The 27,884-nt window shown below is 41.2% G+C and overlaps 3 protein-coding genes across 6 annotated transcripts in view; 1 reads left to right on the top strand and 2 right to left on the bottom strand.

Moving 5' to 3' along the window:
* The window catches only part of LOC106935692 (potassium/sodium hyperpolarization-activated cyclic nucleotide-gated channel 2), a 47,963-nt gene extending 32,952 nt beyond the window's left edge, over nt 1-15,011 (bottom strand). The window contains exons 1-3 of one of the 2 annotated variants that reach the window (XM_015016269.1): nt 13,751-15,011; nt 10,434-10,857; nt 6,638-6,811 (exon numbers count right to left, since the gene is read on the bottom strand). In XM_015016269.1, the coding sequence (XP_014871755.1) occupies nt 6,638-6,811; nt 10,434-10,857; nt 13,751-14,943 (1,791 nt within the window). In that variant the 5' untranslated portion in view covers nt 14,944-15,011. The remainder of the gene's footprint in view (nt 1-6,637; nt 6,812-10,433; nt 10,858-13,750) is intronic. The other variant, XM_015016271.1, reaches the window with a different exon arrangement.
* Nucleotides 15,012-18,098: 3,087 nt separating this feature from the next.
* On the bottom strand, nt 18,099-24,158 carry rnf126 (ring finger protein 126). Of its 2 annotated transcripts, none has more exons than XM_015016272.1 (9): nt 24,003-24,158; nt 22,655-22,713; nt 22,513-22,576; nt 22,195-22,433; nt 21,017-21,085; nt 20,862-20,931; nt 20,103-20,196; nt 19,785-19,900; nt 18,099-19,254 (listed from the first exon to the last, which is right to left on the bottom strand). In XM_015016272.1, exons 1-9 carry the CDS (start codon nt 24,075-24,077, stop codon nt 19,099-19,101), a joined length of 942 nt encoding a protein of 313 aa, XP_014871758.1. In that variant the 5' UTR covers nt 24,078-24,158; the 3' UTR covers nt 18,099-19,098. The 2 variants fall into 2 exon arrangements, with proteins under 2 accessions (XP_014871758.1, XP_014871759.1); XM_015016273.1 differs by having other exon boundaries at nt 22,513-22,573.
* Nucleotides 24,159-24,467: 309 nt separating this feature from the next.
* sugp1 (SURP and G patch domain containing 1) overlaps nt 24,468-27,884 on the top strand; it is an 11,208-nt gene continuing 7,791 nt past the window's right edge. The window contains exons 1-7 of one of the 2 annotated variants that reach the window (XM_015016292.1): nt 24,468-24,599; nt 25,577-25,745; nt 25,882-25,985; nt 26,208-26,456; nt 26,615-26,738; nt 26,835-26,935; nt 27,652-27,775. In XM_015016292.1, coding sequence (XP_014871778.1) covers nt 24,581-24,599; nt 25,577-25,745; nt 25,882-25,985; nt 26,208-26,456; nt 26,615-26,738; nt 26,835-26,935; nt 27,652-27,775 — 890 coding nt within the window. In that variant the 5' untranslated portion in view covers nt 24,468-24,580. Of the gene's footprint in view, nt 24,600-25,527; nt 25,746-25,881; nt 25,986-26,207; nt 26,457-26,614; nt 26,739-26,834; nt 26,936-27,651; nt 27,776-27,884 lie in introns of those variants that run through there. The other variant, XM_015016291.1, reaches the window with a different exon arrangement.

Raw genomic sequence — 27,884 nt, 5'->3', positions numbered from 1 at the left:
CATGTAACAAAGCCTCTCTCCCAGTCACTGAGGCCATAAGCCAATAATTTAGTTTACTCAGGCTTATCAGAGTTTATTGAAAAGTCAGCGCTGTCTCCAGACTCTTTTTCGCTCGCCTGTCTCGCTGTTTGTGGGATCTTTATAGTGTGGGCGGAGAAATGTTCTTTCACCGAATCCTTGTGGTGAAAGTTCACTGTTTGTGCATCCTCTGCAGCAGATTATTCTGAAACAGGTATTTTCCTGTGATTGATGGGAAACACAGACACATCGGGAGAGGATAGAGAGGACAGACTATGTTATCTGTAAAGGGAACCAGCAGGTTGCCACCACAGAAATGCCCATTGTTTTAAAACTTAACACTTACTAAATCATCTGGTCCTGATGTGTTTTAAAAGATAGGATAGTTTAATATAAGAAATCCCCTCAATACCACCGTGCTCAAAGTTTTGAGAAAATGTCAAAACTTCAGAAAAAAGACTGAAAACAAAATAGGGCCCTGCAGCATCCATACGAAGCGACAGGAAAGCCGTCAGAAGCCACTTGACCCACTGTTCCAGTAAGAAGTTGGCAAACAGTAATCTTGGGCATGACTGTCAGGAGCTTTTAATAATTTACTGGAATCATTTTTTCCCAGGGTGGAATGGTTTTAGAGCAATAAAGGTCACTGCATTTTCTTTTTTTAAAGGTCCAAACATAGACACTACGTATAAACTTCACAAAATGACTGAGAAAGAAAGAAAAACCCCCCCGCTAATGTTTGACCAGACGTAACTTAGACTGCACACTTCTTGTAGCTGATGTAGTCCCTGCATAATTCAGACTGAATATGTATCCACTCTTCTTAGCAGAAATGGTAGAGATCATTTAAACTGGCTGGTTTCCAGCTTTAAACATCGTCTATAGATGTTCGATAAAGTTCAGTAAGGTCAGCGAGACCCAACAGTGTCCAGGTTTTGGACTCACTCACCTGAGACAAACAATCGTCTCAGGTGAAAGAAACTCAAATTGTCCACAACTACAAGGTTGGACATTCGTTCAAAGGCACATTTGTGACAAGAGACAAACCAAACTGAATTAAATCTATCATTTCTTATAAGGCAATCGGTCAAATGTCCATCGTTAATCCTTCCAGGAGCTTGTTGATTTCTACAAAAGAACGTGAGGTTTAACTTGCGATGGACATACACTTTGTCGTCATTCATTTTTAACACAGTACAGTGCACACTCATTTAAGTGGCTTCACAAAATTGGAAGCACTGCAGTAAATACAAAACATTGGATGTAAAAGTGTTGACACGGGAAAATATTTTAGAAGCAAAAATGTCTGAACCAATGCACAAAATAGCACAAGAAAAACAAGAAAAAGAGTCACTGACAGTTAAGCAGCGTGACGGCTGAGGAAGAAGCTGTTTAAAAAAGTCCAAATAAGACCTGTATTTATAATTTTAGAAATAAACCCACAATAAATTCAAATTCCTGCACCTATTTCTGGTTTTTAAAGTGAATCGAAGTGGGGCTCGGTACAATCACTGACTCACTTACCGGGAATGGTTCGAGTGCATCATTAAAAGCCCCTGACTGATGGCATTTATGCTTACTCTTGTGCTAACTTCTGACCTGCGCTGCAAACCATGGCGTGGCAAAGCTTCTTTTAGACATGAGGAGCTTCTTCAGAGAAATAACTAATATTATCATTTTTTTAAAATGAAACCAGGGTTCTTTGTTTTTTAGCTTTCCTACAAGCAAACAGCTGAGATTCGACAATTAAAATCCTAGCTCAGAGCTTTTTATTTCCACCAACCAGGAAGCAAATAGGCTCCCTTACCTCTTATTTGTTTGTTTAGGTCAAACATCAAATTGCATTTCTCTTGTCTACACGTTGTCACCGACACCAGTGAGTGTGTTAGATCAGATCTGCGACGCACAGCAGACCTGCAGTGCTGCTGTCTGGTCCAAAATAATAGCTGCACGTAAATAAAGTGATTTACCGACAAACGTAGTGATTGTTTCTTGATCTGCAGACCACCCTGTATGTTGAAGCCCCTCCTGCTGATGGCAGAGGGAATAACGGGGAAGAGATGTCGGAGGACGGGTGCACATAGAGTTGTAATTACACAGCTGAAGCTCGACGCCCTGTCAGTGTCTGTCAGTTAGCGCTGCTGTCAAAATTATTTCTGTGTTGTCTCTGTGGGGAAGTAAAACTCACTACCTCACTTTATCATGGTAATGATATTTAAGGCTAGTAAAATTTTAGATACGCCGTGGAAATGTATTTCGAATTTTATAGATTTCTTCTGTTTCTGCCGTCACCCTGTAATGTTTCAAATATATCCTTTCATCGTCTATGCTCACTTATTTTTGCAGGGCTTGAAGGTGAGTTGCTTATTTCCAGTTGCCATTGCAAACTGAACAGGTTGGGCAACAGAAACACAGGACCAGCAACCACACACTCAGGCAACTTGGAGAGACCAATTAACCTACTGTTCTTGTTTCTACTCTATGAAAGAAATGTTCATATCATAAGAAGAAAATCTGAGTAAATGCAAAAGTTAATTCTCCAGTGATCATTTTAGTAAAATATATCCAAACTACTTTGATCTTATGTGAGAATGTATTGTCTCAACTTGCTAAATCATGAATTAACTATAACTCCTCAAGAAATAATTTTAATATAGCATGTCTGAAAAAAAAAAAAAAACAGGTACCTCACAACCTCAAAGAGCAACACCAGGCTCCAGTTTAAACCAATCCAAGAACAGAAGAAGAACAAAGTTACTGACATGTTTTCAATTTTAAAGACATTTTTTAAGATTTTGGGATTTTGGGACGTTGCTGTAATGTGGTGCTGAAGGAGGAGTACCAGAAAGGGTAGGATCTTCTTAAAGAGACAGGAGCCAATTTCAACATGTTACACAACTATGCTGTGAAGTAAAAAAAAATTTTTAAGTTGTTTTTGATATACACCGCATTTTCTTAAAAGCTGAAGGCAGCCTTAGTTACCCGTTTATGGTATGAAATCCCACCAGGAGCCTTGAAAATACATAACAATAAAGAAGAGTGAGTCTAAGTTTCTGGTGTAAAAGATTTCTTGCCAGTTATCATGAATGCTTGAAGTTTTGCACAAGCATTCATGTTGTGTAGTTACACAACAAATTATTAGGTTTAGAGGTAATTACTTTCTCACATAACACCGAGATAGTTTGAAAAACTTTGTTCCTTAATAAATAAAATCAGAATTTTAAAAATGCATATGGTATTTATTCGGGTTATCTTTGCATGCCGGGGCAGCCACTCTTTCACGGCGGCTGCCTTTAGGGTGCAGGTTGGAAACAACCTTTGCTGCCTGAGCCAGGAGAAGCTTGACAGAGTTCATTAACTGGTTGGTGGACGTCACTTGAGGACAGGTTGTTCTAAAAGTCCTCCATGGCTCCTGCATGTGAGCTTGACACTTCCCGAGCCGCCGGGGGCAGCGGGGCTGGATGGAGGGCCGGCAACCAGCACAATAGCTAATGTCACAAGTTGTCAGGCACTCAATAGGAGGGTGGTCTCTGGTGGCTCTATGCAGCCTGCACCGTGCCACGGCGTTGAGAGCGATGGCTCTCTGGAGACTCTCTCTGATTATGAAGCGAAGAGAGCGCTAAAGGAGTCAGTGACCTGTCCACTGCAAACTTCAGCATCCACTTCTTTAAACTCTCACAGCACAAGGTTGTTTCCAGGACGATGGCAAAGAGACGCAGAGGTGCAAGTCAAGCATGAGAAACGATTATAGGGGAAGCTTTGATTTGATATATAATTGAAGTAAAATGAAAATGGCGTGAAGGCGTGACACAGCCGCTATTCACCTGATCATTTTCTCTTTCAAATTACTAATTGCTTACACTTAGGTTCTATATAATTTTTCATACGTGAGAAGTGAAAAAATATGTTCAGAGAAAGTGTGTGCAAAGAAAAACATCCAAATAATACAAATTTGGAAAAAATTAAGAGACCACTCCATTGAAACTCCTTTGAAAACCTCCTGGTTATTCCAACAAAGATTGATCTCTGAACTCTTCCTGAGTTAAAACATTAGTTTTGTTGTTTCTAAATGAATATGAGCTTGTTTTCTTTACATTATTTGAGGCATGAAAGCGCTGCATCTTTTTCGTTATTTTGACCATTTCTCATTTTCTGCAAATAGATACTAAAGTTTTGCTTGGGATTTCAGAGACATGTCAGTAGTTCATAGAATAAAAGAACAATATTCATTTCACTCAAACATGTACCTATAAAATGTTAAATCGGATAAACTGATCATTTTAAGTCCTCTCTTATTTTTTTCCAAAGCTGTATATAAGAAAATTATAAACAGTGTGGTGTGCATTTTCATCTAGAATCCCTTATTACTGATACCCAGGCAAAAAAAAAAATCCAAGGTTCATCTGCTTGCCTTCAAAAATCCCTTACTTAGTAAATTATTTAATTTCAGTATAAATCCAGATGTTCTGCAGAGGCCTTTGAGCTGCAGGAATGCTTTTTTGTTGTTTGTCAGCAGATGAGATGAGACGATGAAAGGAGCTAAACACGGGGCAATCCTACAAGAAAGCCTGTTACAGGCTGGGAAAAAACACTTCAAACAGTATGATAAAGGACCACAACCCTGAACATGCAGTCAAAGCTAAACTGGAGGCTTTAAATCAAAACCTGTATCAGAACGGACCAGTCAAAGTCCAGATGTATTTCCATTTGAGAAATGCAAGCATTGATCATTTGTGTTTAGATGTGCTCTCTGTCCAGTCTAACTGAGTTTATTACTCTAATTACAGTCAAAGGCAGTTCCTGAAAGTATTAACTAGGTGTAGGTTGAATTCAAATGTGAGACGCATGTTTAAGACATGTTTTGCGAATAAAAAATAAAACAAATATGTATTCTTTTACTTCCACTTGACAATTACATCAAAGTTTGTGGATGTGAAGAAATTAAGTGTGCAAAAGGCACCAGCTGGGATTTGCACCGAATAACTCCTTGTTGTAACCTCCCAATTTATAATCTTATTCACCAAAAATGATGTTTCAATTCTCTTAAATAATCTAAGAAAAACTACAAATCATGACCTCACCCTGAGTCCTTTGCTGGTGCAGTTTTTGTGCAGATTGACAGACTCATCACACAACCCATGAATGAAAACATCATACTAAATCAATTTCAGCGAAAATATAATATCTATATATCAATATTACATACATTACAAGCAGTTATGCAGCATCTGCTATCAGATTACGTCTCCTCCAGGAGCCTCAGCCAGAAAAACCTCAACACAGAAATTTACGAGGAGTCGTGCCCGACTCAGAGTGGTCTCGGAGCGGGACTCAATCTGCTTACAAAACAATTTGGACAACCGCCTCGCGTCCGGGTTGGTGTGGTCTTCCCTTGCACAGTAAAAGGCAGCCATGACAGACAGGCCTATAAACAACCGGCTTTTATCTCCAAGAGAGAGACATGGCAACAAAGAGCCCAGCTGCCGGGCCGTATTCCACATCCCTCTGTTTCCCCCTTTTATCTTTCCTGTCATCACCCCACGGCGCTGAAGTGGAGGCGCAGGGGGGACCAAGAGGTGCGCTTAAATCTCTAGCTTCCTTTTCTGTGCTTCTTCGCTGGCAAACTTTGACTGTTCTCTGTCACACGGGCTTAACGGCGCCGCAAAACACGGTGTTATGAGGGATTTTCTCCGTCTGAGAAGTGGGAGCATATGATAATGTATGCTACCAAGCAATGTAACGCTAAGCAGGTGCATATGGCAGAGATTTCTGTCCCTTTTAACGGTGTTGATTATGCTATTCATTTTTAATAATTAATATCCTGAATTTTCAGGCAGTGACACCAGGTTAAATGTGCTTCAGGGATCCTACTGCGTGCATCGTAACGCTCTCAGTATAAGAAATTTGCACTGAAAAATGTAGAGTACTTCCACTTCCAGTTTCAAGCAGACACGGTTTCACCTGTAATCTGAGTTTGTACACCCAGTTCTGACCTTTTTGTCTCAAATTGAAGAAACTGAATATCAGTCTTTATTATATGGAGGTCCATAAAGCAGATTTTTAAATTGACCGGGCTCTAGCTTTAACTTTTTACTACCATTGACATGAATGTCATATTAATCCTGGGCTTTTATTGATGCGTTTGAACCCATATTTCTCCAGGATGTGTACATAGAACAAAGAACTTCAACTAAATCTGAATATATTGTGAGTTTTCTATCATCTGTGCAGGTTCAGAAGTACATGTAGGCTTAAATATGTACATAATGTCTCTCTCACTCTCTCAAATGACAAGTTGCATAAATGTAAACTATGTGATTATATATTGACGTCTAAAGGTCATTGGTTTTTGTTATGAAGGTTTTATTTGGGGCGACTCACACATTAAAGTAAGAACAAGCCACTTCTTCTAAATTTTTCCTGTAAAAGGTTTTAAAGACCATCTAATTTCCATCACTGCACAATGACAAACTGCTTTTTGTTGGTTCATCACAAAAAAACTCAGTTTTCTCCTCTCGCAGTTTAAATGAGTTATTCCACTTATTGTCAGCAAAATAACTTTGACACTTTTGGCACAGACCTGATTCTCTCTCTCGCGCGCGCGCGCACACACACATACCTCCATCTTGTTAAGGGAGACCCAGCAGTCTGAAGGGAAGTCCTGCAGCATGGGGACCAGGAACTGCAGGCAGCCGTCCCAGTGGCACAACAGCAGCATCATGCCGATCAGGTTGATGATCCGCATCACCGCGCTGGCCAGGTCGTAGGTCATATGGAAGATCTGGAGTGTGACCATAAAACGCGAATAGGAGTGAAAGCATAGTTGAAGTGTAAGGAAAAAAAGTCAGAGTAAATAAAACCGAGAGCCGTCTTAACAAACTGGCATCACATTCAGCTATCCTGGGTCACGTCAGGTTTGATTAATGATCAGAGGAAGTGACGGATCATCAGTCGCAACTCAAACGCAGCAGGAGCGGGCAAGACACCTTTCACACAGAGGCACGTTACATCAGTCAGAGTCTCCATCACGCACAGGCTCCAGTCGCAGCCATGTTGCACTCACGCAAGCCTGCCAGCACAGCGATCCAACTAACAGCAGAGGCAGATATGTCAGCACATGGGCCTGCACTCATCCACAGAGTGATGGACAGGGACCATCGTGATCCTGAGGAACTGATAGTCTGGGTTCGCCTCAAGCATCAATCACCCTCAGCCTCTGAGAAGCCCCGTTAGGTCAATCATCTAATCATCCCCAGATGACCCGAAGAAACCTCGCCGTGACGCCGCTCCGTTCGCCTGGATGCAAAAAATAATTTAGCGAGAGGTGTAAACGTGTGACGCTGACAGCCCCCGTTCGCAGGAAAACACGTGTGACGGTCTGACGGAGTCGACTCCGAAGGAAGTGGGTCACTTCTTACTCAGTGGCGCACAGAGAAGTGATACTTGGTGATAGGAGTGAAGGAGAACGAAACTGGACATGAATCACATGCGCTGATCTTTCTAAATGCAGCTTTAACCTTTATGAGGTTTTCACTGTCGGCTCCTATCAGTCAGGAGCTGAAAAAACGGAGAGCGTGGTCGCGTTTCATCAGGACGCGCGAGGTGACACTGTGGCGCGCGCAGCTGTGTTGCCTTACTTGCTGAAGACGCTCAGCGCCACGGACAGCTCTAAAATGCTTGAAAGACTAAAAACTGCTTCAAGCCCAATTGCCCAAATCCTCCGTTGTTGCTCAGAGAAGATGAGCTCAAAAACCAGAAACATGAACTGGCCGCCTCCTGCACCATCTGAGCAACTCACTCGACGTCTAATCTTCCCTCATTTTCCACGCGTGCCTCGTATCGGTTCCCGTCATGCAAGGCTCTGTGTGTATCGGTGTGCGTGCTATCACATCATATCTTCAGAAATCCAATTATCCAAAGGTCAAGTGAGCAGCCGAGCCCCACTGTGCCGTTCACTGCTGCAAAATGCCAACGCCGGCCTGCCGACGGTGCCACAGACGAAGAGCGGAGTGATCTCATGACTCCACCTGACCGCTTGCGTCCCAGACTGAGGCTCTCCTTCAAAGAAGGACGTTCTCCAAGGAGGAACACCATGCTGCCCGTAACTCGCAGTGCAACCTCAAATTTAATGGTTTTTCATGTCTTCTGTTGAAAGACCTGTGGAGCTTCCTGGTGAAGACAATTTCCTTAATGTAAGGCCAAGAAAGAAAATAAACCAGCTGTGTTGACAATTTTAGGAGTCGCACTACTTTGTGTTGTTGCAGTATTTAAAGCTGAGATTCTGAATTCGTGAGGAAATACAGTCACCCACCAGTCAAACATCTCCTTCATGGAAGAATGCCTTTTTAAAATCTCATCTGAAAACCGGAGGAATACGCCACAGATCTGAGCTGTAAGCACTGTTTGATGAGTAGGATCAATTAGAATGCATCTGTGACTAAATTGAAATAACTTGTGCCTTGAAATGACATTTGCTTCTTTAAAAAAACTGAATTGTATTGAAATGAATTAAATTGATATTTTTAATTGGTTTGCATTCACCAGACCTGCTGACAGTGCTGGAAAATGTTGTTTAAGAGCAATTACCAGTGGAACACATTACCATTTATATTTTATAAAGTCTGATTTTAATCATTGCCACTCATCAGAATTTGCCTCATGATTTCTACTAGAAACTATCAAATATTTGTTTGCTAATGGAAATATTACAGAAATCTGAATATCCTCATCTCAAAACTCTAAATATAATCTGTGAGAGAAGTCTCCCTAAGCGATTCTTAACAGTGTGTTGTACTTATTAATGCTTATCTATATTAAACAGGAATCTCACAAGTAATAGTTTGAAGCCGCCTCCTTCTTTAGTTTGTACTTTAATCCTCAAGGTGTGTGTCGTGATCCTGGCCCTCGTCTGTACGCTGATGACTCAGTTGTCTATGAGGTGGATAAAATCTGTGATTCAACTACTAATGAACTAAACTTAATTTAATAAATCAGATTTATCTCTAAACAGTAGGACAACAGTAATAATTTCCTTTTTTTGTCTCTAAAAAAGTGAAGTAATAATAATAGTAAGTTCAGAATTTAGACTGAAGTTAATGAATGACTACAAAAAATAAATATTTTTGGAATATTAGATTCTTACATAAGTTGTAAAAGTGTTTTAAATGTGTTTTTTTATATATAAAGATAATCCATAACTGCATTATGATGCAAAAGAAATTGACATTTGAAATATTAATTTTAAATTTAATGTTATTTTTCATATTTGATCTGAATGTCTGGTCTCAAAGCAACCATCCAACCACCCAATAACCCATGTTTATGGCCTATTAATATAAATAATATCAATATAAATCTGTGGAGTCTCTTTATAGTTGAACATTCAAGATTCTTGGAGGTGAGGGTCCATTACAAATACACAATGAGAGTTTTGTAATAGACCACCAGCTCCCTGAAATCATGTCTAAACTATTTTTGTAGAAAACGCTTTTGTCCATGTTGTGTATTTCTAGAGGAAGAAATTCTTCTAACTGCAATTTTTAAATCATAGTCTGTAAAATCTTCCAAACAGTTTTCATTGCTAAGCATTTTTCAGAAATCTACATACGGCTAGATGTGTTGTTCTTGTTTTATTATCATTTGATCTAGTTGTGACGATTCTTTAAAAAAGATTTTTGAAAGAAAATAATTTATAAGTGTATAGATGAGTCGTATTTTTAGTTGTGTTGCTTGAGATGTTTATCTTCAACGGAAAACTCCAACAAGGAATTTGTTCTGCTAAACAATTGCTAGCTAGAGTAGCCCTGTGTACGTCACACTCGTTCCCTTACAGCATTTGTTTATTTTTTTTTTATTTACATATGTTACCATAACGTAGTTTTTCATATTTGGGTCTATAAATTGCCCGGTCATTTGAGCGGCGGTGCAGTATGTAATTAATTTGTGACACATCTAATCACAGCCAATGGCCCCTGCAGTGCTGAATATTATCATTATCCTCCACCTCTGCTGCTCCACCTGTGGTGCCTTAATTGATTAACTATGTTTGCCCTGATAATAGGCTGCTTATTAGACTGCCTGTTGCCACGGGGCAGGACTGCAAGGTCACCGAGGCAGATGTGCAATGGACCCTGTGTTTGTTTGTTTTTTATCAGTGCTCCAAATTCCTTTTATTCTTGCATTTGTTTGCTTTTCTCAGGTTGGCAAGTGACAGCGTCGATAAAGCCGCCTTCAGGTGAAGGAGCGCGGGCTACATGGAGCAGATTGAGAGGCAGATTGTCCACTTGGTCGTGAGCCAGAACCAGCATATTGGAGACGAATCAGAGACCTCTTATCCTAAACTAGAAGGGACACGCTGTCCTCCATGTCTGTCGGCGTTATAATCAATAAGTGCAACTCTACAAACGTGTCCTTACCTCTTCCCACTGGTGAATGTAGCGTATCAATCTGGAGAGCCTCAGCAGCCTCAGAAGACTCAGGATCTTGGTAAAGCGGACGATCCTCAGGGCCCGAGCCGTCTTGTACACCTCCGAGTCGATCCCTTTCTCCACTATGAGGAATATGTAATCCACCGGGATGGAGGAGATAAAGTCTACAATAAACCAAGTTTTTAGGTACTTCTTCTTGATGGTGTCAGGGTCCAAAATGATGTCTGAGTTGTCCTCGATGATGATTCCAGTGCGAAAGTTGAGCACCAGGTCCATGAGGAAGAAGGTGTCGGAGACCACGTTGAAGATGATCCAGGGCGTCGTGGTTTCGTCCTTGAAAAAAGTGATGCCCACGGGGATGATGATCAGGTTGCCCACCATGAACAGCAACATTGTAAAATCCCAGTAGAACCTGAGTCCGGGCGTGCCGCAGTGAGGGGGGAGAAGAGCGAGACAAACACAGAGTCAGACCAGGCAAGAAAAGGAAAGCTGAGCGAGCGCTTTAAACTCAGGATGGAAAACCGGGAGCAAAGTGCAAATGTTTCATCATTCCCTGTCTGGAAATGCAAATATTTATGATCAGTGAAGTTAACTCAGTAGGCACTCTCACCAAGCATTACATTATGACCACTTTAAAAAAATGGATCAAATACCAATGATTTTCCACTTGTCGTTGCACTTGTTAGTGGTAGGATGAAATAATTCATCTTTTCAACATCAAAGATGTTGAAAAGTGGAATATGTAATATGTAACATCAAAGATGTTGAAAAGTGTATGATAATTTTGAGCAGGTTCCATCCATAATGACCAAACTGTGACAGCTTCACAGCTGGGTCAGTGAGAACGCCCACAAAACTGCAGCTCCTGCACAGTGTTCCCAATCTGCTGCTATCAATAGGAACTAACTTTGGTCAAAGTAAGGAAGAGGGGTGAACCAGTGACAGGCTCACTGATGCACTTGGAAAGCAAAGACTGACTTTTGCAGATGAGCTACTGTAGCTAATAATTCTCAGGAGGTCAATCCTGCTTCTGACAGAAGGAATACGCATCGTGTTGCAGTCAATGTGCCTGTATTGGTCACAAAGCCATGCTTGATCTCTGCATTTTATTATGCTTAGTAGTTAAGTAATGAAATAACTTTAAATGGTCATTTTTTTTATCAGTCTTTAAGTGTATTAAAATCTGATATTACCAATGATTTTAAAGAAAGTTTATTCTGCTTCACCTAACCTTGATAGTTTTCTTTTTGCATTGTCATTGTTCATCATCTCTGCTGCCAGAAACTTGCACAAGGTTTTATTTTATTTTTATGTTTGTAGAGATTTAATTGTTCTTTCCTTGGTCAATAAGGATTTCTAAGTGTTTTTCTGTCTGAGGTCTGACCTGCTGGTTACAATTTCGACCAGTTGCATTTCCCTAAAGTCTATAACACAAATAAAGAGAAAAAAGAAGGGCTTCGGCTCATTTGATAGATAGTCCTTTTGATTCCAACAGAAAAGGAAGAAATTGCAGGTTTATCACCGTTTTAAGCAACAAAGGCACGACTCACACCTTCAGCTGATTTTCACTGAGTTAGAAAATGTCCATCAAAGCACACCTGTATGTGTTTAAAGACTGAATCCTGTTCCGTCTGCCATTTTGATGCGTTTAATGGAGTGATTGTCTGGACTTGACCTGCCAGTGAACAATCAGAGTTAATTTAGTGAAAACTGTCCCGTTTCAATTATTAGACAATCGATTGGTGCATCTCTGGAGTCATAACAAAGGCATAAACTAATGCCAATGCCTGATGTCAACAGAGCCATGTGATTTGATACATTTTGCCACAATTAAACATCATTTTAGAACAAAGTAGCAAAACTAATAGGGTGAAAAATAACCTGGTAATCAAGTGTTGCCAGAGTGAGTTTAGTTTATTTTATCAGGCAAATCGCGTAAATAAGTGGTGATGTAAGGGTCTGGAGAGATGGGGATGGAGGAGAAAACGGAGTGAGGTTTCAGCCCATCAGAGGAAGCTCTGCAGGACAGGTGCAGCGCTGAGTCATTACACTGCGACTTATGCAACAAGCTCCGCTTCCTGCAAAATAAATACACGCCACGAAGATAATACTTGATGCAACTTTGATGCCGCTAAGCCTTAATGAGAAAAAGAAACGGAGGGAGAGAGGGAGTGGGGGGGGGGAGAGAGGGAAGGGGGGCAGCCGAAGCGCCTAATTGTGGGGGGGTGAGGGATCTCTTAAGTGACTCGTCATCGAATTATATCCGGACAGTTGTCTTCAAGTTTGGCTTTTAGTGCTCGTCTGACTCGGCGTTATGTGATACAAGTGGGCCATCATTCATGAATGGTTGCCGAGAGAAAGAAGGAGGGGAGCTGTCCACTCCCTGTGGTGCTGATCCTCAGTCGGGTTCAGCCCACATTATTAATAAAAACCCGCCGCTTTTCTAACCCCCCCAGATACCTTTCATCAAATAAAACGCTTTCACGGGAGGACGTTAATCACATATAGCGCTCTATCTATTCCCCCCCTCCCCCCCCACCCTTAAAAAAACCCAATAAATATTTGAATAACGAAATAGCCGCTGGATCTCCAGACGAGCTTATCCGCACGTCAAACTGGGCGCATCCATCGATAAATGGCAGGATCCCGGAGTCATTCGGGCGGATCTGTCTCCAGCGAGCACGCTTGAGGGTTTTTGTTTTTTTTTTTTGCACACTTGGCTCAAGGTGACATTCCGTTACGGAGTGCATCGCGTACACACATGCATGCACTCCCATCTAGCCTACATCCTGTCAGCATGGCTCCTGTCGCAGAGCCGATGTTAACGCGATCATTAGCCGCCTTCTTGTTCTAATAAAGACTTTTTTTTTTTTTTTGCGTGATGAGCAATACATCTCGTCGGAGCGCTGCCTTCTTTGATGAATGTGAGCGTCGTGCTGTTGTGAAAAGTCGAGATGTAATAGCAGGCCTGGCTTGCGAGAGCACCCCAGACGAGCTATTGTTCCGACTGCAAGAGGATTTGTTTACAACCTTGAGAGGACACTCTTCGCTAAAGTGCCTGACAACAGGTTGTTTCGTGGGGTGGGGATGGGGGGAGCGAGGGGGGGGGATGGGGTGTCGACGGCATCTCTTTGGTAAATTGTATGCAGATACGTTTGAAATGACACACCAGCCGCAGGTAGCGCTGGACGGTAACAATGCATGTGTTTCCTGCGCCTCCACTACACTCAGGTGTAAAGTAAGTTGGAGATGAGGACCTTTGCGGGCCTCTAATCACTTCAACCAATGGCAGCCCCGTCTCTTACCTGAAATCGCTATAAGGGTGGATAATCCAGTTTCCAGCTGATTTTACCCTCTCCTGCTCCTTCTCGACTGCTTTCTGACTGCCATACATGCGCAGGGAGAATTTGTTGACCCCAGGCTGCAGCATGCTACTGAACTGCCGCTGCATGAAGCTGGCTTGGCTGCCAGGAGGTTCCGCATCCTCGGCGGGCACAATCGGCGGTCCATCCTCCTGTTTCTGGAAAGTTACAGAGTTCCTCGGCTGCTGGGTCTGAGTCTGGGTCGGGCCGTGCAGCGAGGAGGAGGCTTTCCGGCTCGGCGCGTTGGAAAAGGACACCTTGGAGTCCTTTTTCTCAGGCACACCGCTGGACACGGGGGTGGCGCCCGGGTTGGCGCTCTCTCCTCCTTGCCCTCCGGTTAGAGACCCGCCTGGCGTGATCGAGCCGTCCATACTGGCGGTGGTCGAGTTACAGGCTCCCCGCTTGGCAGCGCCTCCGTCCTCGGCTCTCCCCGATCCCGCTGTCTGCTTCTCCTGCTTGGGGATTATTGAGCGCAGGCTCCCGGTACCCGAGTCCCTTCTGCATTCTCCGTTTTTGTTGCATTTCATGCTGGATGCTGGAGCGACGCCGCTGCGACCATCACCCGCTGTCGCGTTGGAAACCTCTACCCCGACCGCAGATTCCGACGCCTCCGCCCCAGACGCTCCGCAGGTCTCGCCGCGTTGGGCAGCATCGCCCGGACAGGGTGTCTCGGTCGCTCTGGAGGCAGCAGTGGGCCGTGAGGCGGTGGGAACGTCCTCTGTGTGCGTAAGGCAGAGCTCCTTGTTGGAGTTTCTCCTGGAAGCCGAGTACGCGGCTCCCCCTCCTGGCGTAAAGTTCTTCATCCTGATACTGCCGCCGCCTCCTCCTCCTCCTCCTCCTCCTCCACCTCCGCTGCTGCCGCTCCCCCCGGCTCGGCGCAGCCGCGGATGCTGAAACCTGGACTCCTCTTCTCCGTCCTCCGTCTCATCCATCACGACGTCGCTGGTCAATCCGGGCTGGCTACCGCTGGCTGCGCCGGGGTTAAAGCAATTCTGTCCGCTGGGGCTTCTGGAGCATTTGGATGGGGCTGCCTTGGGTCCGCTGATGTGGCTGCACCCGCTGCCGCCCACCGCCTTCTTTTTCATGGTGACAGCAGACGCCGGTGAGACCTCGTTCCTGTCCATGACATTGAGCATATCGAGTTTTGCCTCCAATTATCTTTGAGAAAGGCCAGCCAGCGAGGGATGGGTAGGGGTAGGGGGGATGCAGAAGAAAAGGGACAGTGGGGAGAAAGGAGGGACAAAGAGAGGGAGGGGTGGACGTGACTTTTTTTTTATTTTTCAAACTATTGCACTTCTCCCCTCAGTCACCTGTCACAAAGCACCATTCTAAACGAGTCGTTTACGAAAATCTAAACTAATTAGAACTATAGGTAAATCATGCACATATCACCGAACTTTAAAGGAGCTTTCCAGCTCACGCCTGTCACGACTTTCAGGTTGAACGCGGTCAAACCTGAAATAATCATCTGAATACATTCCAACGTATAAACCAGCTAACAAAAAAAAAAAAAAAAAAAAAACGCTGAATCACCGCGTGTTACTAAACGTTCACATTAACTCGGGGTTTTTTTTACACTCCTTTTTGACAATGACAATTTCCTTTGGTCATGGTGCCCCAGGCATGTGTTTAGCGCCCTCTAGCGGCTACACAAAATCTATTCTGACCCAAAGCAGATGGTCACAAGCGGAAGCGTAAGGAGAAGGTCAAATCATTTAGGGTTTGGCCTGATCAGAAATCATATAAATTAAAACAAAACTTGCATCTGTATTTGTAAATTATTCCTGCAGTTCATTCCTGAAGTTCACTCAGGATAACAGATCAAGCCATTGAACTTAATGCTGGGCTTTTGTCAGCCACATTAGGTTTTTAGTTGGGAGTTATCGCAGTGGCATTGCTGAGCACCCGAATGTGCATTAAGGCACACTCTACAGACAGCATCATCAAGACAAAAACAAAAACACAGAGATAAGAAGCAAAGTTAAAGTATGATTGAATGGTAAAAATCCAAACAAAGGTGGAACAGAGAAGCAGTAACTCAGGAGAAGGACGACAGAAAAACTACTATTTACGCACTGCAGAATCTGACCTTATGGACAAAGAGTCGTTTTAGATTGTGACGGCTGAGGTTGGGGCTGATCTGTTGGAGTCCGTAGTGCTGCAGATCTGTAAGCATCCTTTTACTGAAGACACTCTGTTGTTGCATCACAGCATTGTGAAGAGGATGTTCGGAGTTGCCTGTTATGTTCTTCATTTTATGAAGAGTCCTTCATCGATCTCCAGAGGTTGCAGAGCAGCAGTCCTCACAACAGACCCAACTCTCTTCATCAGCTTTTTGTTAGTCACTGGCTCTGATGCTGCCACCTCACTTCACAGTTAAAGCTGGCCAATCACATAAAATCCCAAGAAATTACATCTGGTGAGTTTATTGTGACAAACTGTGAAGTATTCTAGTTATTTGAAGAATACTTTATGAATTTATTTCCATTTTCAGTTCAGCAGAGCAGTTTCCAAACACACGAATGTTGAATCTCATTGTCAATTACAAATGGTCAGATTTACCTCGTGACAGGTGAGTTATAGATTAGAAAAGCAGTAGTTGAGTGAACCTTTCCTTACCTCACTATAAAAACATATCAAGCTGGTTTTAAACAGTACAGTAGCGTGAGCAGGATCTCCTCTCCCACATCTTGAAAGCATGTGTGCCGAAAGCCAAAGCCAGAGGAACCACAGCGCACCGTTCTTACACATCTAGGCCATGATAATCGAGTGGTCTCACAGAGTGGAGATAAAGTGTTTAGCCTGTTTTCTCTGATCTAGTTTTGATACACTCTAATTTTGGACCCAGATTTGGTTCTAGAGACTTTAGAAAAACTGTTGTGGTGACAAACACCAGCACATAACACTCGTGAAGAAAAAATACTGCCAAAGCCAGTAAGCAGATTTGCAAAAGAGCATTTTCTGCTTCATTTTTCATTTTTTTACTCTTTTTTTTTTTTTTTTTTAGTCAGCGCTGGGAAGTCATGAGCTTCATCTCTGTTCTCTTTTTGTTTGTTTGTTCGTTTATTTGTTTCTGCCCACCTCCTGCTTCTCTTTGCCCGATGTTGCTGCACTGGGATGTGTTGTATTGCCTATACCTAAAGTTACACTAACTCTCATAGTTAACAACAAATGGCTGAAAGAGATAGCCAAAGACCGATGACAGAATAAAGCAAACAGGTGGAGCTGCTGGCCTAGAAACATGTTGCTTTGGTACACAGGTGGAGACACATCCTAATACGGTTCATTCATTGATCATAGTGAAGTATGTTCTCCTAAATAAGGAAGATGAAGTGATGACCTTGTTGGTGTGACACAAATGTCCCGAAAACAAAGAAGAAGAACGGAATAGACTTCTACATTAAAGTTTTTTAATCGCAGTTGTACAACTCACTGGACTTCCCTTTAACTACTCAATACTTCCTAATACTTCTCTCTGTCGTGGCCGCGTAAACAAGTCACCAAATCCAACCAAACAGCTTTTTGAAACTCAAGAATGTGCCAACGCCTCGGCTGGTGGCACTTTGAAAGCTTCAGCAATAAAATGCAATTAGGTGTACCTGGTAATTTAAAACACGAAACTCCTCACAGGTTGATCCGGTGACTCATCCTCCACCTGGATGTTAATCAACCCTAAATTCTCAGCCTTAGTCTGAGCGTCTGTTATGTATTTTCAATATATTTTCTTCATCAAGCAAAGCAGTTCACTAATGTTCTCCAACCATCCTTGGTGGAGTGCTTTTTGCTAAGATGATTTAAACTTGTGCGCCATTTTCATTCCACTTTAGTCACTTAAATTCCAATTCAAATAAAAATTGTAATAAAAAAAAACTTTAATCCCAAAGGGAAATTAAATGTTGTTGGAAATTATTGAAAGAGTTACATTAGGTAGTGGTGGCTGTAGGCAGGAAAGATCTCCTGTAGAGGTATGCATTACTGCATGGCTTTATGTTAGTCTATTATATGCAATTCCTACTAAATATATTGATGTTTGTGGTTATGAAAATACAAGGACAAGATATGAATACCGCAAGAATGCCATGCTAATGTAATTCTTGATGAGTAAGCCAAACAGAGAAAAAAAGACTGTATATAGATTCATAAATATAAATGAATTTGACGGTTTTTTTAAAAACATCTCTCTAAATGAGGCGACACTGTTTGAACATCAAAATTAGAGCAATTTAAAATTTAATCTTCTCTGACGTCAGTAACATTATTTATCCGTGCATCAAAAATGGGGAGTCTGGAATTGGTTGTTTTTAGTACTTTATTGTGACTGTACAAAAATTCAGCAAATAAAATAACACTTATTTTGTGAAATTCATTTGGCCAGTTCCATAGAGGTAAAATAATCCCATGCCATTTGCTTTTTCTTCTTCTTAATAACTAACATTGCGTACGTTGTGTTTCAGTGAATGCACAAGTTTGCAAAAAAAAAAAAAAAAAATTCCACTAAAAAAATAAAAGTTGTGTCCACTGCTAAGCTGCAACCATCCCTACCGTCAAGATATAGCAAACACATGAGTGAGCTCTTCTCAAACGGACCGTAATAAAAGAAAATGGGGGGGGGAAGATCCTGCATAATTAATTTTATGGGATTTTTTTTTCTTTGCCTTTTCTGTACAGTAAATTTATCCAGATTCACATTCTCACCCTCAGTCAGAATCCTGTGCAAAATAAAGAAGCAAATAAATTAAAATCAGACACACGGCCTCATTTTCCCCCCCGAGAGGCTTGGGTTGCTTGATGGTTGACATGTTTGTTTGTTTTTTTCCAGAGGATTTCCAATCTGAGCATCTAAAGAGTCAGTCCACTACCTCTGGCAATCTTTTGTTTTAAAAAGAGCATTTTGTTGATAGTTTTTTCATCTAAAATGTGTACCCGCCGTATGACGAGGACATCCCCCCACCCCCCACCAAAAAAAAACCAAAACAAAACAAAAACCCAGTCCACTCTAGTTCTATACTGCTTCTGATCAGGTCACAATCCCACCTCTAATTTATTTCACATTCCTCTTTCACTCCTCATACACTTAGTAACAATAGCAGCAGGGGTTGGACCCAGCGTCTGTTCGGCACAGAGGGGTGGAATGAAGACTAAAAGTCAAAGTTCTTGTCCCCGAGAATTGAGACATAAAACTGTTGTGGTCTCAGCTGCAGAGAGGAGCTGGAGGGTCTCAGCGGGGTGCAGTGCCGTCAGATGTGAAGGAGGACATTGGGAGGGAGACGGGTGGGGGAGGGGGAGAAAGCCTATGAGTTGCTCCCTGCATTTTCGTTGCTAGGTGAGCTTGGAGAGGAAGAGGACGAGGAGGAAGGTGGAGAGAAGTTGATTCCTGATAACACCGGTGGGTCTGTGGCCGTGTTCTGACCGCTAAGACTCTTCCTGCACACGGGACACGTGTCGTGCTGAAAGAGAAAAGGATCAAAAGTGTTCATCAACATACCGTGTCTATTTACAGTGCTGTGAAAAGGCATTTGCCTCCTTCTGTTTTTGGTCTTTTTGATTAAATGTTTCAAACCAAGATTACCAGAGTAAATGCTTAACTCATGACTTATTTATTAAAAGAGCTAAAAAGATCTGAACCAATTTGCCCTAATGTGAAAAAAGTATTTACCTACTTAATCTAAAAAAAAAAAAAAAAATTTTTTTGCCAGCGTATGCAGCATCAACTGGAATCAATTTTTCATTGCAGAATTGTTCCAATTCATCCACAGCGGGAGGTTTTGAGTTTTGTTTGGAATTCGATCAAAGACAGACGTATCACAAATATTTTCTAAATATATACAAGCCATATATTAACTTGTTACTGCACGGGCTCTTTAATAAATAACTTCAGCCTAAATGGACACAGATACTCTGATTGTTGTAACTAGTAATAATCAGCAACAGTAAGGTTTGAAATGAAGTTAAAGGCAACGCTCTCAAATATCCATACCTGCTCCAGCCATGGAACTATACAATCATTGTGAAACAAATGATTGCACGGTAGTTGCCTAACACTCTCGTCAACACTGTAGTCTTCTTTGCAGACAGGACACTCTAACCCAGCACCTGGACAAACACAAAGCCACATGCCATCTGTCTGTGTATGTTTGCAACGCAGAGTCACAGAGAAAAGCTGCAAAGAGAAACAGCCGTCAGACCGATTCTGTGCATTCAGGGTAAACAGTGTGTTGAGCTTTGCTACACATCACTATAAATTAAAGCTTCTCTTGAGTTCAAACAACAACGCCATGGCGTAAAAGGAACTTACCAACGTGTTCTTGGGTAATGGAAATGGTGGGTAAACTCTTTATTCTTTCTTTGTCAGCTGGCGGAGGACCGGTGTTTTCAAACTGGTTTAATAACTGCAAAGCAAAAAAAAAAAACAGAAACATTTTCATAGTTACAGAAAAAGTAGCATGAAAACATGTTTTGCTTTAGTATGTGACAAGTACACGGATGGAATTTTTAACAAATGCTATAAACAAATAAACTGCTTCTTTGTGGGTGTCATGTTCCGTGTTTCTGTGTGTTTATTTTTGAGTTTCTGTGTAGTCCTGTGAGTCTGTCTCTGTGTCTTCCCTGTTGATTGCTCCCAGCTGTATCCCGTTCCCTGATTACCTTCCCTGTGTATTTAACCCCACCTGTTGTCTTTGTCTGTGTCGGATCCTCGTCGTGTGTATCGTCGTTTGTGTCCGTCACTCGCCAGTAGAACTGTTTAAGTCCTGGAAGTGTCAGCTCTCGTGTTTAGTCCTGTGAATCAGTTGCTACCGGTACTTAGCTGTGAGCTAGTCTCTGCCGTGCTGCCTGTATGGACTGTTGAGCTTATTTTCATCATTAAATTCATTATCTTCACCATAACCTGGGTTCTCTGCGTCTCTCCTCACAATCAACAACCCCCCACTTCATGACAGAGGGTGCTTTTAGCAGTTAGCTAAATAATCTGCACTGTAAAATTGTCCACTGAATATTTGAAATCTAAAATATTTTTTCTATCTGCAGTCAGAAGAATGATTAGATAATATTAAACCTGTGTAATGATAGCATCCAGTCCATTAGCCCCCCAGGCATAGTCCATTGGATTGGAATGTAGCATACCCCTGCAAAACAACAATACAGTCCTGTAAAAACTGTACAATAACACATGTTTATTATCAATCTCACAAATGACTTCTTGAACCCTACCATGGTCCCATCCCGGTGTTTGGCATGGCTGCAGGTGCTATGATTCCATTAACGAGCTGCTGGATGATTCTGCTCAAAGAGAAGACGGATAGCATTAATTTATTTATCATCACACTCTTAGTAACATCTAATAGCAGTGAGAGTGTCCAGAGTTACTTCATTTTGAACCATTTACTGGCAATTCACAACATATAAAGAATGAAAAAATGCACACCAGTCTGTGTGTTTCTTAAAGCTATGGTCTATTTAGAAACCAGCAGAAAATGTCAGCTTATTCTATGCAGCGTTTCTCTGACGTTTTGCAGAGAATGTTAAATTACGACCATAAATTCCAATGTATTTTAAGTGATAGACCAGCGGAAAGTAGTGCAAAAGAGTGAAGTGGAAGGCTATTCAAAATATTTCACAAATCAAAATCTGGAAAGTGTGGCAAACATCTATATTTAGCACCTATTGCTCAAATACCACTACTTAAAAATGAACGCAACTCACTGCCTTTAGTTGTATAAAACAATGTAACCTGTCTCTTATTTCCCTTACTGTGTGTTGGCATATCATGTATAGTCTCAATTAAATACACTGAAGTTTGTAGTAGTGACAACAAAAAAAAAAACGTTACTACTACAACTTACTGTGTGGAATAAAAAAAAAATGTTTTGTACAAGAACAGACAGTTTTAATCTAGACTGCTGTTTTCAAACACAAATGGGACCGTTTTATTTTCTAAAAGGTTAATTTCTGAAATAACCATAGCAGCCAGATGAACCGAAATCATCAAGTCAAAAGAATGTTGTTGTTCTACGTTAAACCCACAGTCCAACCCCCAGATTTTGTCATTTTCTTTGTCAGCTCGACAATAAACTACAGGTGCAATATTTTAGTGAAACAAGTTACGCTGTCATTTCTAGGGGAAAAGGGATCTGCAAAATGCTGAAGATCCAAGACATAAAAAGAGTCTGCTCTCAGAAACAAGAACAAGAGTTGCATTATTCTACATTATGTCAAGTTTACTAAACTGATTAAAAGCAGATTTGGGTGCAACCCAGGTCTGCTTTTGAATAAAAGTCGCTTGGGAATTGTGATCTGGTTTACAACTAGAATGAAAGCAAAAAGATGAACATTAAAGGCGAATACTCGTGTTGGAAATGTTAAGAAAATTTCAATTTAAGATGTCTCACCCCTCCAATGTGGGCACTCCTTCGTGCCGCGAACCCTGCCGGCGTGGCACATGTCGACCCCGCGGCTGCCGCGCACTGTATCGCTGCCGTGAAGCCATTTCCCTTTCTCGCCTGTTCTCCGCCTCCCGGTTGTCCTCTGTGGATAATCTCGATCGAATGTCAAAGTTTTCGTCGAAAATCCCAAGGGCGAATGGGCCGTACCCCGATGGAAATGTGAATAAATGATGTTGATCCATGTTCTGTTATCACACAATCAAAAGAGTCAGGTCAGTGTGCAACAACGTGTTCTCCTGGTACTGGGTTGACTGTCGTACTGACCTCAAAGCTGGAGCGATTCTGATCGCTGGCAGAAGACGTGGACGGACACCCATTTTCAGAACTGCTAGAAAACACAGAAACTAAGACTCAGACATTTAGAGATCGAACTGACACGGTTCGTAAGATAAATACAAATCCTTGCCTTGTTTCTTCAGGTAGTTCCTCAATGAAACCAGACTCACAGCGTGGGCATGTGTAGTCCTACGAATAAGAATCAGAAAAACTGAATTTATTGCCAAGCATTCTTGCACAAGCTAGTAATGTTTCTAGACAGTCGAGATCGTATCGAAAAGCTGACATGATGGTGATTTTTGGCTGTTAATAAACACCTACAAATAAAAATCTAAACGTCTTTTGTGGTACGTTTCTACCTGCCTGGCACATGTTCGGTGCAAAATAAAATAAAGAATGGAGAGACTGGATGGAGAGCATCAACGTACATCATTTTCTGATCTTGCAGATATTCTCAATTAGATGTTGGCCTGGATTTGACTAGACCATTCGAACACCTGAGTATGCCTGGATCTGAACCATCTGGATTTAGCTCCTTCGAGCTCCTCCGTCTCTACTGAATACAAGAATCCCCACAACATGATGCTGCCAGCACTGTTTCACTATAAACATGTTGTGCTCAGGGTGATGGGCCATGCCCTTTTTTTATTATTATTATTTTAACCAGTGCATCACAAGCTGCCCGAAGCTAGGAATATTATTTTACAAAGAAAGAAAATCTGTTTCTTTCCACTTGACAACTGTCCATTACTTTGTGTTGGCCCATGACTTAAAATTCCAATAAAATACACTTAAATATTTAGTTGTGATGTGACAAACAAAAAAAACATGAAAAAAAGAAACACTTTTAGGGATGTGAATACTTTTGAAAGGCACTATAGACAAATCTAAACGGTTTGATTTCCTAACAAAGAGCCGAACGGCAGGCTGATTAGAAAGTAAATGTTACTGTAACATTCAAGAAGCTTCCAATGAATAGCTTGACAACAAACAGCTGGGGCAAGCTGCTGGAACAACAGCAATAATGACTGAATAATAATACACTGTACATATATACACACACACACAAACGTGTGTGTGTATATATATATATATATATATATATATATATATATATATGTATATATATATGGGATATCTTATTTTATCCAAACAAGTTGACCTCAGTTAGCCTGATGGTGTTCCACCATTATTAAATCCGTCGGGCAGTAACGGTTTTTCTTTCTAGCTGAACCTTCATTTGACAGTACCGCTGAAAATACACCTCCAAAACACTCGGTTGTAACCGGAGTTTATCCCTAAAGTTTGTTACTGACACTGACACTCTACTGCTGCCCTGAAGGGTTAGCTGAACCGACAGGGCTTTAACCCCAGCAGATACTCAACGAGGCTCTGTAAGAGCTACATCTGCAACCAGACCAGTTCAAACATGATTCCCCACCCGTCACAAAAGCTAAATATGTGTCAGTGATTCTTACCGGTAGACGCGGCGAGATCTCTGCTGAACACCGGTGACAAAAAAACCGGCTGGGCCGTGGAGGGGCTTCGGCCATTTCTAGTACTGGGTGAGTGCTACTGTACGGACGGATAACAACAAGGGACACTAGAGCCTGACTTTTGCTTTTGCGACAGGAAAAGGAAACAGCAGCACCAGAGAGTGTAATGTAAAGTGTGTAAATATTACCAATAAAAGAACTTCCGGCTTTTCTTCTAAGAAAGAAAGAAAGAAAGAAAGAAGTCTCCATACAAATATTCCTTTCAAATTTTCCAGCTAGACAATTGCACTTGTACTGTACGTTTCATACAATTGTCATTTTTCTTCAAATCCCTTTAAATGCATCTGTACATATATGGTCTATTGTTTGATCCATTTTGTTAATATTTATAAATGATTTTCAATTTGACAAGTAGAAAATTAGTGTGTGAAAAACACAGACCGGAAGTGGCATTTTAATTGACGTTAGCGTCATTCCGTTAGCTGCTACTGCGGCAGCTGGAGGCCTCGTTCTCTGTAATTTGTCCGTTTTCTTTGTATATTTATCCTCTATCTACGACCATGGAGTCTGGCGATGGAGGTAATTATTCAGTGTATCTGTAATATAAAAATAAATATGCTAGTTGCACTTTCTGACGAAACGAATCGGTCGGCTAGTTTTGCAATTACCTAGCTTATGTCGTATTTGAGCGTATCGTTTGGTGAGCCAGTGTTAACTAGCTGACAGGTGAACTAACTAGCCCTTACTTTACACCAGTTAAGTCAATGAAGATTTCTTAATAAATGAAATGCATATCAGTTGCAATTTCTATTATCTTAAGATCCTTGGCTTCAGCACTTTTGTCTATTACTGTAGTATACACCGTGTCACTCCAGAGTAAATTAACTACAAAGCTATACCATACTCGCAAGTATGTGTATGTTTCCCAAGAGATACTGATATTCGAAATATGGATATGACTGGGTTTTGAGGCCTTAAAAAGGCTAAATATTACACTCCCTTTATTGTTCTTATCACAGGACCACGTAGCCATTTTAAATCCCTTTTTTACATGCAGGGATTTTGAGTGCCAGATCGACACAAAGTAGTGTCTACTTGTAAAGTGGCAGGAAAAAAATGTAATAATTTTCACATTTTTATGCATAAATGTATGAAAAGTGCAGTGTGCATTTTATTTTCACACACCAGCTAGTACGCTAATGCTTTAAATAGCGGCATTTCGCTCCCGTAATAACTGCAAGTCTTCCAACTTAGCACATGTAGAGACTGACATTTTTGTAGATTCGCAATTGCAAATTAGCCCAAACTCAGTCAGTATAAATCACATTGCAGTGCTCTGAATTAATGAGTAATAAAAGGAAACCAACATTTTTATCTTGTTGAAAATATCCCTATGTAGAAATTTCCTCCTTCGGGTTCCTTTGAGTCACCCGAATTGTATTATCAATGACCAATAAGTGGATTAGGTCATTTGTAAACTTCATAATTATTAGTTCTGAGTAGAAAACGTCTTCAACTTTTTATGGCTGGATGTTGCGCTTTCAAATGTGTCTTAGGACGAGGAGGGTGGATGTCCAAACCAGGTCAGCAGCAAAAAAACAAGATGAACATGAATATTCTCCGCCAAGAGAAACTGATCGCTCAGAAGAAAAAGGAGATTGAAGAAAGAATGGCAGAGCAAGCAAAACTGAATGCTCAGACAGCAAGCAAGTCCCTGCCTCCAAGGTAGTCAAACATCTGCAAAACTGGGATTGACATTAAATATTTTTAAATATATTAGTCAGTGTGTTTTCTGGGGAAATTGTTTTTTATTCTCGCGGTCTTTGAGTAAACTAAGAGATTTGTTTTCTTATTCCTGTAGTTTACCCATTCCTCAGGGACCTTCTTCAAATAAATTCGCAAACGATGGAAGCTTCTTACAGCAGTTCATGAAGATGCAAAAAGAAAAAACAAACAATATTTCGGGTAAGTTTCTTTATTTGCATTGTTTTCTTATTGAAATTACACATTCTTTCACTTCTGTTTGGCGATCTAATGTCACATTAGATTTCAACCAAGTATGAGAAATGCTTTGAAGTATGACGTGGTTGTTTTAACTTATTCACGAGAGTCATAAAAATAAAAAAAAATTATTGGATATGTGATAGATACCAGAATACATAAAATGTTTTAACTTTCGCTTTCTAGATTCCACCAGTGACTCCAAGGCTCCTTTAAGTTCAGGTCCATCTCCATTGGGAAACACTTTGCAGAAGAAAAGCGTTTCGGTCGGCCAGCGGCCCGGGGTCAAAGTTAGCAAAATGCTCAGTCAGTTCAAGACCTACGCCCAGCCCAAGAAGAACCCAGTTCTCAGCCAAAGGCCTAGCGTGTTTTCCTCTCCTGATGATGACGATGAGGAAGAGGAGACCGATTACTCCAAGTTCTTAGAGATGAAAGGTAATTCAAGGCCTGTATCTTATAAATCTGACTGTGGACCGCTCCTTGCCTTGGACAGTTCAGTGGTTGCTTTGCGTGCTCCGGTGGAACAGTTGCCGTGTGTCTGGCATATTGTCATATGTGCCTTTTGAGTAAATATACTCATAGCCTGCTTAAAGTCTCTCCCCCAGTGGATTCAGACACCAGACTCATTATCAACAAGATGGCCTCTTTCGTGGCAGAAGGAGGACCTGAGCTGGAGAAGAAGGCAATGGAGGACTACAAAGATGATCCTATGTTCTCGTAGGTTTTAATATCTCGGTCAGATTCGTTTAACACAGATTGCGTTTTTTGTTTTTTCTATACTCATACGGATTCATTATTCTTCTTGCCTTGCAGGTTCTTATTTGATAAAAGCAGCTTGGAGTATCTCTACTTCAAACACAAAGTTGCAGTTCTGAAGAACAATTTGCAGAAACTTGAGAATAAATCAGAAAATGGTAAAAGTTCAATTTGTTCTTCACCTTCTATTTACTTTTATCTGTTTTATATATATTTTTTTCAAACAAACATTTAGGGCACACAGACTGTGCTGCTTTTCTGCAGCATATTATTAGGTAGAACATTAAATAATTTAAATAATTCTCAAGCAGCTTTAGAAGAGATGCCATTTCATAAAAGCTGAGTCGGCTGTAAAATGTCAAAGTCCGGTCTCCATTGTTAGCAGTTATCAACGGTCTTGCAGCAGATTCAAATCATTTAATTGAATCTTTACTGTGCCGGCCACATTCACTGGTTCTCTTAGTAAAGATGCTTGAAAAACCTTGAAATAAAGTTTTCTTGTTAAAATGTCACTTAAGACAGATGGTGGTCTCAGCTATTTGAAAATTTCTACTTGTACTTGAATCTAGTAATACATAATCTCTTGTCAGTATTTGATATGCACTGCTATTTGTCTTCTAAAGCTAACTTTACAAAACATACATATAAATAGAATATTAAGGTAGTTTCATTTGAGTTAATTTGTTTATTTATTGTGCTAAAAACCTCACATCCAAAGATTTCCCCATTCACCAGCCCTGTCCATCCTTGCTCCTCCTCCCCTTTCCTCTTCTTATTCCCTATTGGCTCTAGACTGGTGCTGTGTGAGGGCCAGTTGAGTACGGTACAGTAGTAGAGTGTGAATTGAGTCCCAGTACTAATAGGCTGCTTAAAGTCTCCCCCCCAGTGGACGTGGAAACCCAGGAAATCATTGAAAATCTGGCCCGGTTTGTGGCGGAGGGTGGCCCCGAGGTTGAAGCCATCGCCATTGAACGCAACAGAGAAAATCCCGCATTCAGGTTCTTTTGTGTTTCTGTTACTCGTTTTCAAATTCATTCTCTGTCTTTTTTTTTTTTTTTTTTTTTTTTTTTTTTTTTTTTTTTTAAAATTAAAAAAAAAATTTTTCTC

This window comes from Poecilia latipinna, unplaced genomic scaffold (genome assembly GCF_001443285.1).
Source record: "Poecilia latipinna isolate Pla-1442-1.1 unplaced genomic scaffold, P_latipinna-1.0 Scaffold2003, whole genome shotgun sequence".
Lineage (NCBI taxonomy): Eukaryota > Metazoa > Chordata > Actinopteri > Cyprinodontiformes > Poeciliidae > Poecilia > Poecilia latipinna.
This window is presented reverse-complemented; position numbering and strand designations above follow the sequence as displayed.